The sequence below is a fragment of the Pecten maximus genome, chromosome 1 (genome assembly GCF_902652985.1).
Source record: "Pecten maximus chromosome 1, xPecMax1.1, whole genome shotgun sequence".
NCBI classification, from domain to species: Eukaryota; Metazoa; Mollusca; class Bivalvia; order Pectinida; family Pectinidae; genus Pecten; species Pecten maximus.
Genome location: NC_047015.1, coordinates 16,539,133 through 16,552,682, shown reverse-complemented (window position 1 = coordinate 16,552,682; position 13,550 = coordinate 16,539,133). Strand labels below are relative to the sequence as shown.

Here is a 13,550-nt window from a genome sequence, read left to right as displayed (position 1 = left end):
GGGCAGTAACCCACGGTAAAAAAAAATAATATCCCGCCATGCGAGTTTCTTGACCAAGACGATATTTACGTTTAGGTAAGCATTATTTAAATTTATAATATCACATTATCTTAGAGAAACAGTTGTTTCATTTGCCAAAGATTATTGGACAATAGTTTAACAACGAAAAAAGATAATTTGTTATATAATGAACACTGAATTATTTCTGAAGTGAAAGTAGATACTGATGGAATCGCAAGTTACCTGTGGGGGAATCACTATATATATTACACTGTGACATTTATGCCATAGTGCTATTTCTGCGAAAACGACTATCAAATGTTTGAACATAAATGTAACGAGAAGAAGTCGCACACATTACTGTATAACAAAGTGATCGTATTTAATACAACGACTGTACTGAAGAGAATAAAAGGAAAATAACCTTTATTTATCGTTGTTAACATGCAACGAAGCTCTGAAAAGCTTTGATTACGACGCTGCTGAGGGAACAAATATTGTTTTGGGTGTTGGAGGAAAACCCGTGGGGGAAAACTAACGGGCCATCAATGGGGAAACAACAAACCCAACAGACGTCATTGCCACTGAACCCATCTTACAGAAGAGAGTGGTCTGAATTTCACGCATGACTGCTCTGGTGACTGTCAGCACATTAGAAATCACGGCTACCAAAGTAACCAAATTTACCTATAAAATGTTCATTTTAGAAATTTAAGGTTGGCCACTCTGCCTTGTGCGAAATGATGTGCCACCTCACTTCAATCGACTCAAAACATGTTTATTTAAACTGATGGGGTGCATACTATATTATATACGACATCCAGAAACATTCGTCTTATAACCTACTGTGTCACTAGCAGCAAATTTTCACATCCAAAACACATTAATCTGTGAAAATATTGAAATCCTTCAATAGAACACCATTTTGCAAAATGCTCCCCCAGTTTGTCCAGATTCCTCATTTACATATACTGTCATACAAATCTAAAAGATCATGTGGTTATATAATTGGCTGTCTCTGCAGCAAATGCCCTATTCCTTTGCACCTTGTTGTGATTTGGCATACAGAAATTGGGCTGAGGTTCCCTTCCTAATACACTAAGGCACTGGGGAATGGGAGTAAACCTTTGTCCTTGATTGCCGAGGTTTAGTTACCACCCATATGTAAGAGGGCTCCTTTTGTGAGAGAGTTCCTGTAATTGTTGGTGATGTGCTTCGTCGGGCAACTCAATGGTCTGGAGTTTTGGACACATGCTGTTGTTTGTGGGTTGGCTGATGCTGATTGGTTGAATGATGGTTACAGGCTTATGAGTCTCATCCACTGGCAAACTTATGTAGGGAGAATCCAATGCCCCCTGAGTTCGCTGGCAATGAGCTGACTGATGGTTCTAACCTTCTGAAAGCAGCTCATTGAAGACATGTGTTAGCATTGGGGACCTTGTTGCACCCAATCATTTAGCATTACACAACCCATTGTTGCCATCTGGAGATGCTGTTGCTGGGGTTGCTGTTTACTTTGGGAGTTTTGCTCAGGATGGAAACCGATGTGGGATTTCATGTCGTAGTAGGATTAAAGTGGTTGGCAACAGATTCCGCAGGACAGCCTTCAATCATGGCTGAAGATGTTTTTACAGTGTCCTGGATAAGGAGTGGTTTCACACCTGGTCAGATGATGAGAGAAAGTCTGGATCCCGTATTGGATATGATATAGGACATACTGTTTGAAGCTATTGCAATTCCACCTTTGGGAAACAAGATTTGTTTAATGCTAATGGGAAATGAAAGGTGGACCTGCAAATGTTGTTGTCTGTTTCTGATGGGCATCTGTTGTTCCTGGTGCATGTGGAGGTTGGTCTTTTGGTGTGTCGATGGGTGTGGTTAGGACTTGGTATGTCGCCGCTAGTTACCTGTTGGGGGTCATCTGTATGGTAGTGTTGTTCACTATAATGGAGGGTTTGCTGACATTATGCCCGATATACTGAAGATGAAAGGTTATCTGCTGCACTTCCCTTATGTCCCCGGGTTGTCTGACTGCCTGGAGGTGATGTCCTCCTTAGGGTTTCTGTGCCAGACATGAAAGAATTGAGGTACAGAGCCGGTGGCATTGGTGATGGCTTGCTTGATCTGTTGGAGTGGTGGCCATTTCATCAAAGTAGTTGGGAGTGTGCTGAACGAGGGTTCTTGGCAGTTGGCCATGGTCAGTCATCCACCAGAGGCAGCCCTGTAACATTTAACATGCTAAATATGGCTCATATATCTATGATGGGTTCCTTGATGAAGTTGGGGAGTAATCCTTGTCCAAATTTTCTCGTCCATGCAGTGGGCAATTTGGAATGGTCCCTTGGGTAGCGTCGCCTTTGCTGCATGCTCTTGGGCATGACAGATATGCCCACATCTTGGTTTGTACCAGCAGCTCGGGGGTGATATCTGCCATGGGTTCGTGGTCGCTCGTCTAGCACTGGGAGATGTGATAGTGCTTTTGGGGATGGTTTGGCTCAACCAGTCTTGGCAACTTTTGATTGGTAACAATGGTAGCTGCATTGGCCCATACATCACTAGCTTGGGTCGACCTTTGGCGAGCAGAGTCCTACCCAAAGACTCTGGGCCAAGTCTGTTTTTTCTGCAAAAGATGGATCTTTGTTTGTCATGTTGTCGTGAGGTCGGGGGTTGAGTTACATTTCAAGCTCAGGTTCAGTTGTAACTTTTTGCATAAGAGCACATTCTTATATTAAAACAGAGAGAAGTGTTGTGATTGTATGTGATGAGCTGACTTCAGTAAGCAAGATGTTTGTGTCAGCTTGTCCCGAAGGTGATGGTTGGCTGTGTGTGACTACAAATACAATACATGTATATATATTGTATTCGGTCATCCTTCAGAGCAGTTTTGATCAATGTATTAAGAGAAAGAATGTAACTTTTGTGTAAATCAGACAGTGTATTTACTACAAGAATTATTTACATTTGTATTGACACACTTACTAAGTAGTTTGCCCACTTTTCCTCTGGCCAATGCATGAGTATACAAGACATTTGACAGATATTTAAGGTATAGTGTCTGGACCAGAGGGAAAATGTACAAAAAATTGTCAAATGTGTCAAAGTTGAGTTAAAAAGAAAAAATGTTAAAACTGCAGTTTATATTTTAGGACACTAACAGTGTATTCTATTTATCTTGCAACAATCATTGAAGTAAAACGCATTTAAGTCAGAGATAAAAACATTATTTCCATTGGTAAATCTCAGAATTCATGAATGAGTTGTTTTCTGTCACTGTCTAATACAGTAAAAATATATGGTAGGTGTATTCCAAAAATGACAGCACTAGTTGCAGTAAAGAATATTTACGGTATTCAATTTTGAAATAAACTTACAGATGTTTTGCATTTTCTGTTTCAGAATCATGCCACCGACACAAGATTCAGAGGATGTTTTAAAGATAATAGTTGCCACTGATATTCACCTTGGTTATGCAGAAAAAGATGGAATTAGAGGAAACGATTCTTTAGTAGCTTTTGAAGAAATCCTAGAAAATGCCAAAAAACATGATGTCGACTTTATCCTTCTTGGAGGAGATCTGTTTCATGAAAACAAACCTCCTCGTAGAATAATGCATGGATGTATCTCCCTCTTACGCAAGTACTGTATGGGGGATAAACCTGTTCAGTTTGAATACCTTAGTGATCAATCAAAGGATTTCAACCATTGTCAGTTTCCATATTTGAATTATGAAGACCCAAATTTAAACATTTCTATCCCTGTGTTCTCCATTCATGGTAACCATGATGACCCAACAGGCCAAGGGAACCTTTGCACACTGGATGTTTTGCATACCTCAGGTTTTGTCAATTACTTTGGAAAGCACACTTCGTTAGAAAAAATTGAAATGAGTCCACTGCTTCTACAGAAGGGTTCAACAAAATTAGCCATGTATGGACTTGGTTCTATCAGAGATGAGAGATTGCACAGGATGTTTTTAAAAAAGACGGTTACAATGTTGAGGCCTAGAGAAAATCCAGATGAATGGTTCAACATGTTTGTGATTCACCAAAACCGATCAAAACATACCACAACAAACTATATTCCAGAACAATTTCTTGATGATTTTCTAGACCTTGTGATTTGGGGTCATGAACATGAATGTAGAATTAAACCAGAATGGAACAGTGTTCAGAATTTTTATGTCAGTCAGCCTGGCAGCAGTGTTGCTACCTCTCTTAGTGAGGGGGAGACTGTTAAGAAGCACATTGGCTTACTGCAAATCAAAGGTAAAAATTTCAAAATGACGGAAATTCCACTGGAGACAGTTCGTCCATTTTACATGGAGGATGTCATGCTAAGTGATACTAGTCTGAATCCTCAAGACCACAACATTGCTAAGAAGGTTGAAGCTTTCTGTTCTGAAAAAGTTGAAGGTTTATTGGAGAAAGCAGGTAGGTACCATATGATTTTTAGCTCACCTGGCCCATCATCAGTCTGTCTGTTGTTCATACATCCAGCTTTAACATTTCCATTTAAATGACTTCTCATCTGTGAGAAGAAATTTGACCCCTGTGACCTTTAATATAAGTCAGCACATTTCATCAATTTTAAGGGGATCCATCCCAGGAAACTCCCATCAAAATATCAAGTTTATAGGCCAAATGCTTCGTGAGAAGTTGATTGGATGATTTTAAAGTATGACCCCTGTGACCTTGAATATGGATCAATGTGATTTCTTTTCATATACTATATATATGTGGGGCTCAATCCTAGAAACCAACCAGGCAGCTATCATGATTATAGACCTTTTCTTTGTGAGAAGTCGTGTAAAGTTTTTAACAAATATGACCCCTTTGACCTTAAATATTAGTAAATCAAAAGGCATAGAAAAATTACATTTGGCTGGCAGGTACCATGGTTGAAGCCCATGAAAGTTTGCATAAAGCAATGACCTTGAACCTTATTCAAAGTGGTCAAATTTGTTTAAATTTGTTGAAAGGAAGCTGAAAATCATCCAAGAAGTGAATACCAGATGAGCAATGCAGGTCCTTTTGACCTCTTGTTAATTATTGCTATTGGACTTACTTGGATGGATGGAAATACTTTCAAAATTACTCATTTGCTCACCTTTTAAGAAAATTAACATACAGTGCACTCTGTTCAGACCGTAATCTGTTTGATCCGGATATTTACCAAAACCGACCAAATATCTTGGTCCCAAAAATCCCTTCTTTAATTATAGTAAATAAACTGCGTCATCTGGACTCTGTCTATTCTGTAATCCGGCCGTATACATATTCTGGTCCCATTCCTTCTGTATACTAGTAAATCTACTCTGTATAAGCCGGGGTCAGTCCCCTTCATGTTTCATATTAGCGGTGGCTTCTGGGACTCCTGACGGGTGTTCTTATAGCTGTAATTGCCACACAGGTAAATTATCGATTACTGCGGCTCACAAACATAGATCTCGTGATCGCCGTCAACATTGAGGACAAATTAAATTAGAAATTTAGGATAACTCCTCAGATTGGGAATCTGCACTTGTAGACAGTGTCAGATTGGTTGATCGTTCAGACTCGGACAATGAATCTGAAACGGAAAACGAAAGTGACCATGAGTCTGACCTACACTACGGTGATATATTAGACCTAATTTATTCAAATTGAAAAAATTGCCAAAAAGGAAGATGAGCGGGTACCTTTCACATTTAGCTGAAATTAAAAGAACCACAGAGGATTTGATAATATTGAAGAAGCTCGCATCAAAACAAAAGACAGATAGCGAAAATGTCATTGGCATATTGTACCTGATAATTCCCTAGGACAGACACAGTATATGTAAAAATTTGTTACCTTTGGTGGTCAATTAAGATTTATATATTATGCTTATGACATAATTTTACCTATGTGTTTTTTTTTTTAATAATTATTTCAGAATCTGAGCACTCAGGAAATGGCAAGCAGCCAGACAAGCCATTGATAAGACTACGAATCGACTATAGTGGGGGATTCGAGCCTTTTAGTGCCCATAGGTAAATTGCAAGTGTACATTATATGAACTTTGGGAAGGAAATCAGTTAATATTTTCAGCTGTTCAAATTGCCCTTCATCTGTGGTTAGTTTATAAACAATCCTTGTTAGCACTACAGTAAAACTCGAATATAACGAACTCGGTTAGGACAAATTTTCACATATAACGAAATAGAAATGAATCCCCAACTGTAGCACTATATGATATTAGTAATGTAACCACTTGTACAGCGAAATTTATATAAAGAATTTTTGTTCATAACAAACTAATTCTTGGGTCCCTTCATCTCTTAGTCTTAGTAAATAAGCACTCACATGACGAATCGCCAATCACCCGTGACTTACCTGTACAAGGTTTGTTTACACAGCCATCGAAGGTCACAGCCAGCTCGCCGGGGCTCCCAAAGGGGATCTATTTGTGTGTTTACGAGTAAGCTCACATACACAAGGATAATATTATGGTCATCTGCCTCACCAAGTCGAAAACGTGGACAATTGCGACGTTTCGTCGAGTTTCTAATACTTCATATATAGGTTCTCCTTGGTCCCTAGTTGTGTACATTATACTTTGTGACTGATTGGAAAACAAAACGGCCAGCAGGCAGCCAATTTGAATTTTGACAGTTGTAGTTTTGTTACCTCTATTTTTCAAATTTCATATGTAGGCTTCCCTTTGTCCCTGGTTGTGCATGTTTAATTTCAGACTAATTTGAAAACTGAATGGCCAACACCTGACCACCATCAAATAATTTGACAGACAAAATGTGTCATCACAATTTCAGAGAAATTAATCAATAAATATTTCAAATGTCATTTTCGGTTCCTTTTATGTCTCAAGTTGTACATGTTCAATATTGAGACTGAAGAGCTTAAAGCACAGTAACTTCTATACAATATGTCAAAAATATGAGCAAAAAATCAATGTTACAAAGAACCAGTGAAGAACTTTCAGTAGTGGGCGCCAATCTGGGATCTCTTGTTTTATACACAAGAATGATTAAAGTACATGTACTTGGAATAGCCTCACACTGCTTTGGACTCACTTGTCTTGTTAGTAATATTTACACAATATAAAAATGTAAATTACACACAAGAAGTTTAAAGTCTTTTTAAGTGTATTATAAAGTGTTCATGTTGAAACAAATGATATACATGTCAAATTGAAGGTACATGACTTATAAGATGATCCCACAGGATACCAGTTATACTTGCTTGCCAGTTGCCACTCATGCAGTTAATTCATCTTTTGGAAATGCTAGCTAGCTCGCACAAACAGTCATGTTTTTAAATATTGAATTTTGTTCTGTTGTAGGTTTGGACAAAAATTCATCGACAAAGTTGCTAACCCTAAAGATATGGTACAGTTTCAAAGAAAGAAAGTCATATCTACAAAAAGTGATTCTAAAGATGGTAAACAATTATTTAAATTGTGATATCTTATAAAATGAGTGGTAGTTATTGACTCGAGAGTAAGAAACCTGTGGGTGTTGTAGTTATTGACTTGAGAGTAAGAACCCTGTGGGTGTGGTAGTTATTGACTTGAGAGTAAGAAACCTGTGGGTGTTGTAGGTATTGACTCGAGAGTAAGAACCCTGTGGGTGTTGTAGGTATTGACTCGAGAGTAAGAAACCTGTGGGTGTGGTAGTTATTGACTTGAGAGTAAGAACCCTGTGGGTGTGGTAGATATTGACTTGAGAGTAAGAACCCTGTGGGTGTGGTAGTTATTGACTTGAGAGTAAGAACCCTGTGGGTGTTGTAGGTATTGACTCGAGAGTAAGAAACCTGTGGGTGTGGTAGTTATTGACTTGAGAGTAAGAACCCTGTGGGTGTGGTAGTTATTGGCTCGAGAGTAAGAAACCTGTGGGTGTGGTAGTTATTGACTTGAGAGTAAGAACCCTGTGGGTGTTGTAGGTATTGACTCGAGAGTAAGAACCCTGTGGGTGTGGTAGTTATTGACTTGAGAGTAAGAAACCTGTGGGTGTTGTAGGTATTGACTCGAGAGTAAGAACCCTGTGGGTGTGGTAGTTATTGACTCGAGAGTAAGAAACCTGTGGGTGTTGTAGGTATTGACTTGAGAGTAAGAAACCTGTGGGTGTTGTAGTTATGGATTCGAGAGTAAGAAACCTGTGGGTGTGGTAGTTATTGACTCGAGAGTAAGAAACCTGTGGGTGTGGTAGTTATGGATTCGAGAGTAAGAAACCTGTGGGTGTGGTAGTTATTGACTCGAGAGTAAGAAACCTGTGGGTGTGGTAGTTTTGACTCGAGAGTAAGAAACCTGTGGGTGTTGTAGGTATTGACTTGAGAGTAAGAAACCTGTGGGTGTGGTAGTTATTGACTTGAGAGTAAGAAACCTGTGGGTGTTGTAGGTATTGACTCGAGAGTAAGAAACCTGTGGGTGTGGTAGTTATTGACTTGAGAGTAAGAAACCTGTGGGTGTGGTAGTTTTGACTCGAGAGTAAGAAACCTGTTGGTGTGGTAGTTATTGACTTGAGAGTAAGAAACCTGTGGGTGTTGTAGGTATTGACTCGAGAGTAAGAACCCTGTGGGTGTGGTAGTTATTGACTCGAGAGTAAGAAATCTGTGAGTGTGGTAGTTATTGACTCGAGAGTAAGAACCCTGTGGGTGTTGTAGGTATTGACTCGAGAGTAAGAAACCTGTGGGTGTGGTAGTTATGGATTCGAGAGTAAGAACCCTGTGGGTGTGGTAGTTATTGACTTGAGAGTAAGAACCCTGTGGGTGTGGTAGTTATTGACTTGAGAGTAAGAAACCTGTGGGTGTGGTAGTTATTGGCTCGAGAGTAAGAAACCTGTGGGTGTGGTAGTTATTGACTCGAGAGTAAGAACCCTGTGGGTGTTGTAGTTATGGATTCGAGAGTAAGAAACCTGTGGGTGTGGTAGTTATTGACTAGTGAGTGCCCTTGTTGTGCCTTTTGCTATTGACGACATTTCAGTTTTTAGCTCACCTGCCCAAGTTAGCTTATACGGGGCGCGACAGCCGTCCTCCAGTCGTCTGTCTGCAATCAACTTTTCCATTTAAACAGCTTCTTCTCAATAACCAAGAGGCACAGAGACCTAATATTGGGACTGTAGCATGCTGGGGTAAAGGGCTACCAAGTTTCTTTATATGAATGACCTTGACCTACATTCAAGGTCACATGGGTCAAATAGGATAAAAATCTTTAAACAACTTCTCAATAACCAAGAGTCCCAGGGAGTTGATATTGGGTCTGTAGCATGCTGGGGTGAAGGGCTATCAAGTTTGTTCAAATGAATGACATTGACCTTCATTCAAGGTCACATGAGTCAAATAGGCTAAAATCTTTTAACAACTTCTTCTCGATAACCAAGAGTCCCGGAGTTGATATTTGTGAGAGTGAAAGGAGACAAATAGGCTAAAATATAGCCATAGTAAAAAACACAAAATTACTGTTTACTTTCCTTTCTGGGCTACAACTTCAAGACCATTCTACTGGACTCCTCAAAACTTTCTGTATATATTAGGTTAGTGCCCTAGTTGTGCCTTTTAAGTGAAACACACATAGGATCTACATCAAGACATAAACTCTTGCTATAAGGTTGTTATATATGTATCATATTTGAGTTTTCATACCAACAGCCATGCTTTGTGGCTCCTTGTATATTACTGCAAATATGTTAGAATGATTATCTTTCTAATTAATATTCTGAATTTGTTACAGACAAGGATGCTCTAGAAGCCATTAAAGCTGACACCTTGGATACCTCTAGGGTAGAAGATATGGTGAAGGACTATTTCAGCAGTTCTGATTGTGTAAGTCATACAATGGAAATTGTTTTATTCTCTGGGTGACCGACAACAAATATCTGTATGCTATGTAATAGGACATAAAACCAGTGCACGGATACAATGTTTAGATATGTAAGTTATTGATTTAATGTACTTGTTATTAGAAGATGCAGCTGAAGCTACTTACGGAGAAGGGTATGGGTCAGGCCGTACAGGAATTTGTAGACAAGGAGGAGCGTGAGGCCATCTCGGAGCTTGTCAAGTACCAGCTACAGAAAACACAGGTGAGATAATTGATATTGAGATCATTAATTTATCTTTATAAAATAAAAGCAATTTCTGTTGTGATGGATTCTGTTTCATGCAAGAGAATCAATTTTTGGACTATGTTCTTTGCTGAAAAATGAGTTTCAGGTTTTTAAATTTCATGGACCCAATAAGTCTGATGTATTAAATGTATGAGCATTCACTTAAATCACAGGAGTTTCACAGGTTTCTGTATGTGTTATTAAAACTTAAGATATGGTATACAGCACTTCTGATTATTCCATGTAAATTATTTTGTCTTATGAATCTAGTAATTATGTATCTTGGATAACACAATAGGAAAACTTGTTAAAGGAAGGGTTTTTGGTATTATTTGTAGACTTACCTGAAACAGAGAAATGCAAATGAAGAAATCATAGATGCTGAGGTGACTCGGTACAAGGAGGAGAGGAAGAAGAAAAAAGAGGATGATGAGGAAGTGAAGGAGGCTATAAAGAGGGCTCAGGCAAACCGCTCCCAGCAGGAAGATGGCGATGAAGAAGGGGAGGTTAGTCCACTAGACTCTGATGACAATGAGGCTCCAACGGTTCGTGGGAGGGGACGGGGGCGTGGCAGTACCAGGAGCCGGGGCAGGGGATCTAGAGGTGGCAGAGGCAGAGGAGAAGGAACATCTACCAGAGGAGGAAGAGGAAAAAAGAAGGAAACAGTTGTAGCAGAAAGTCAGAACAGAAGCATCATGGATGCCTTTGGAGCAACGTCACAAAGGTCTAAGAAAACATCAAGTTCCAGGAAGTACAACATGTAAGTCAAATTTGATATGTATTACAAGATAAAAAAAAATGTCTGTGTTAGTGTGTGATAGACAAGTTTTAGTTTGTCACCATAAAAGTTCTTTTCATAATCATGACATTGTGTTATTACCTATTATTGATGCAAATGCATTGTAAGTTTGTTTTTGTACATTGTCTGAAAACTAATTCTTAAGATTTCAAAGTGTTGTACTTTGTGCGTGGAGAATACAAATGAGCAGTGGTTTGGTCTTCACACTAAAGTAATGTGGCAATAAATTAAGGAGAACAAATATTCTAAAAAAAATCACTGTTCAATTAAGGGGATATTAGTTTTCAAAAGCTTTGTGTACATGCTAAATAAAAAACCATAACCGTTTAATTACATTCTAAACTTTACTCAAATGTATAGATTCAGAAGTTTTTGTAATGAATGGATCTGCTTTTCCGTGAAGATTTAAGGCATGAAGTTAAGAATTGCTGCTAAAATGGCTACTGTTCTTGTTGTCAGGTCCGACTCTGAAGATGATATTATGAATATATCCGATGAGGACGAATTCAGTAATATCCCCTCCTCCTCAAGTAGGAAGAAACAGCCCGTAGTCAACACTTCCTCCAGGAGAAATAACACAAGTTCAAACAAAAAAAGAGGTGTGGCCTTTGACTCGGATGATGATGATGATGATCCATTTCCAACTAGTAAACGTAGAAGATGAGATTAAGTGTGTGATAGGGATTATGTCTGGTGATGAAACGTGTATGTACATATATACACTAGTGACATACAGGAATGAAACTGTGGTCCATCATACACAACATATTGACAGTGATTAAGAAAATTCTTCTTATTGTATGGTAATGGAGTCAGGTTTTGAAAAATTGTGAAATGGTTGCATGCAAGATGTTTACATCACCAGATACAGAGAAGTTATATTACTGTGATATGTTTGGTATCTAAAAGTCTTGGGTATCTTAGGATTATCTAATACATGTGGCATTCATTAGTGCTAGAGTAAAATTCAGTAATTGTCTAGTCCTGATAACACTGGACTGTCCAGGATTTCATACTTCTTGTGTAAATCATCAGTGTAGAAATATCCTGGGGGTCTAGGGTCAGGATTGAGATTCTTGGGATGAAATTCAAAGGGCTATTTCTATAAAAAAAAATCTACCAATGCCAGAATTACAACAGATATCTTCATGGCGGTATTCTGTCTATTACTTAATAAAATTGTTTGGATATATCTTACAATATAATATATACTTCTTTGTAACTTGATTTGATGGAAATTGAGATCAAATCACTAAATGGTTTTGGCAAAACATGACTGTACACAGTGCGTGAATTATCAACCTCTTCGGTCTGTGCCATAGTCAGGGTTCTGGTCACACATGACTGGACAGTGTGTAATTTACCAAACTTTTAGGTCAATGCTATGGTCAGGGTTCTGGTCACACATGACTGTAGTTTGTAATTTACCAAACTTTTAGGTCAATGCTATGGTCAGGGTTCTGGTCAAACATGACTGGACAGTGTGTAATTTACCAAACTTTTAGGTCAATGCTATGGTCAGGGTTCTGGTCACACATGACTGTAGTTTGTCATTTACCAAACTTTTAGGTCTGTGCCATAGTCAGGGTTCTGGTCAAACATGACTGGACAGTGTGTAATTTACCAAACTTTTAGGTCAATGCTATGGTCAGGGTTCTGGTCACACATGACTGTAGTTTGTAATTTACCAAACCTTTAGGTCAATGCCAGTCAGGGTTCTGGTCACACATGATTGGACAGTGTGTAATTAACCACACTGTCGGATTCCTTGTGGTTCTAGTCACACATGACTGGACAGCGAGTAATTTACCACACCGTCAGATTCCCGGTGGCATCATTGGTACTGTACCTTTAATATTTGTCTTGTGTCTAGTACATTATTATAACACCACCTAGCAGGTTCATCATGTACTTGTATTCAATATATATGATTATGTAACAAGATGCCCTTTTTTTGTACAGAATACATAATGTAGTTGGTTTCATGAATCATTATCAAACTGAAAAATGTTCTCGATTACTTAAGATGGTTGTTAGTGATGACTATTTTCCTGTTATTGTCGAATAATTTTATTTTTGTTATTCATATGAAAATTAATGAATAAATTTCTAGATAACACTGAAAATGCTGTGGTTGTATATCTGTGGCTCAGTTATAATATAACTTTCTACATAATGACCATGTATGATTAGAACTAAACTCTCACCTACAAACCATAGAACTAAACTTTCACCTACAAATCTTAGAACTAAGCTATTACCAACAAACCATAGAACTAAACTCTCGCCTACAAATCACAGTACTAAATACCTACAAACCATAGAACGAAACTTTCACCTACAAATCTTAGAACTGAGCTATTACCAACAAACAATAGAACTAAACTCTCGCCTACAAATCACAGAACTAAATACCTACAAACCATAGAACTAAACTCTCACCTACAAATCACAGAACTAAATACCTACAAACCATAGAACTAAACTCTCACCTACAAACCATAGAACTAAACTTTCACCTACAAATCTTAGAACTGAGCTATTACCAACAAACCATAGAACTAAACTCTCACCTACAAATCACAGAACTAAATACCTACAAACCATAGAACGAAACTTTCACCTACAAATCTTAGAACTGAGCTATTACCAACAAACAATAGAACTAAA

At 38.4% G+C, this 13,550-nt stretch overlaps 1 protein-coding gene across 1 annotated transcript; it reads left to right on the top strand.

Moving 5' to 3' along the window:
• Positions 1-12: 12 nt before the first annotated feature.
• Positions 13-13,000, top strand: LOC117326197 (double-strand break repair protein MRE11-like). The gene is made up of 8 exons (XM_033882847.1): positions 13-75; positions 3,397-4,430; positions 5,914-6,010; positions 7,321-7,418; positions 9,706-9,797; positions 9,938-10,057; positions 10,420-10,841; positions 11,340-13,000. Exons 2-8 carry the CDS (start codon positions 3,401-3,403, stop codon positions 11,542-11,544), a joined length of 2,064 nt encoding a protein of 687 aa, XP_033738738.1. The 5' UTR covers positions 13-75; positions 3,397-3,400; the 3' UTR covers positions 11,545-13,000.
• Positions 13,001-13,550: the final 550 nt, after the last annotated feature.

Coding starts and splice junctions, on each gene's coding strand:
- LOC117326197 (XM_033882847.1), top strand. CDS start 3,401: ATGCCACCGACACAAGATTCAGAGGATGTTTTAAAGATAATAGTTGCC. Junction 7,419..9,705: donor AAAAAGTGATTCTAAAGATG/GTAAACAATTAT, acceptor AATTTGTTACAG/ACAAGGATGCTCTAGAAGCC. Junction 9,798..9,937: donor ATTTCAGCAGTTCTGATTGT/GTAAGTCATACA, acceptor ACTTGTTATTAG/AAGATGCAGCTGAAGCTACT.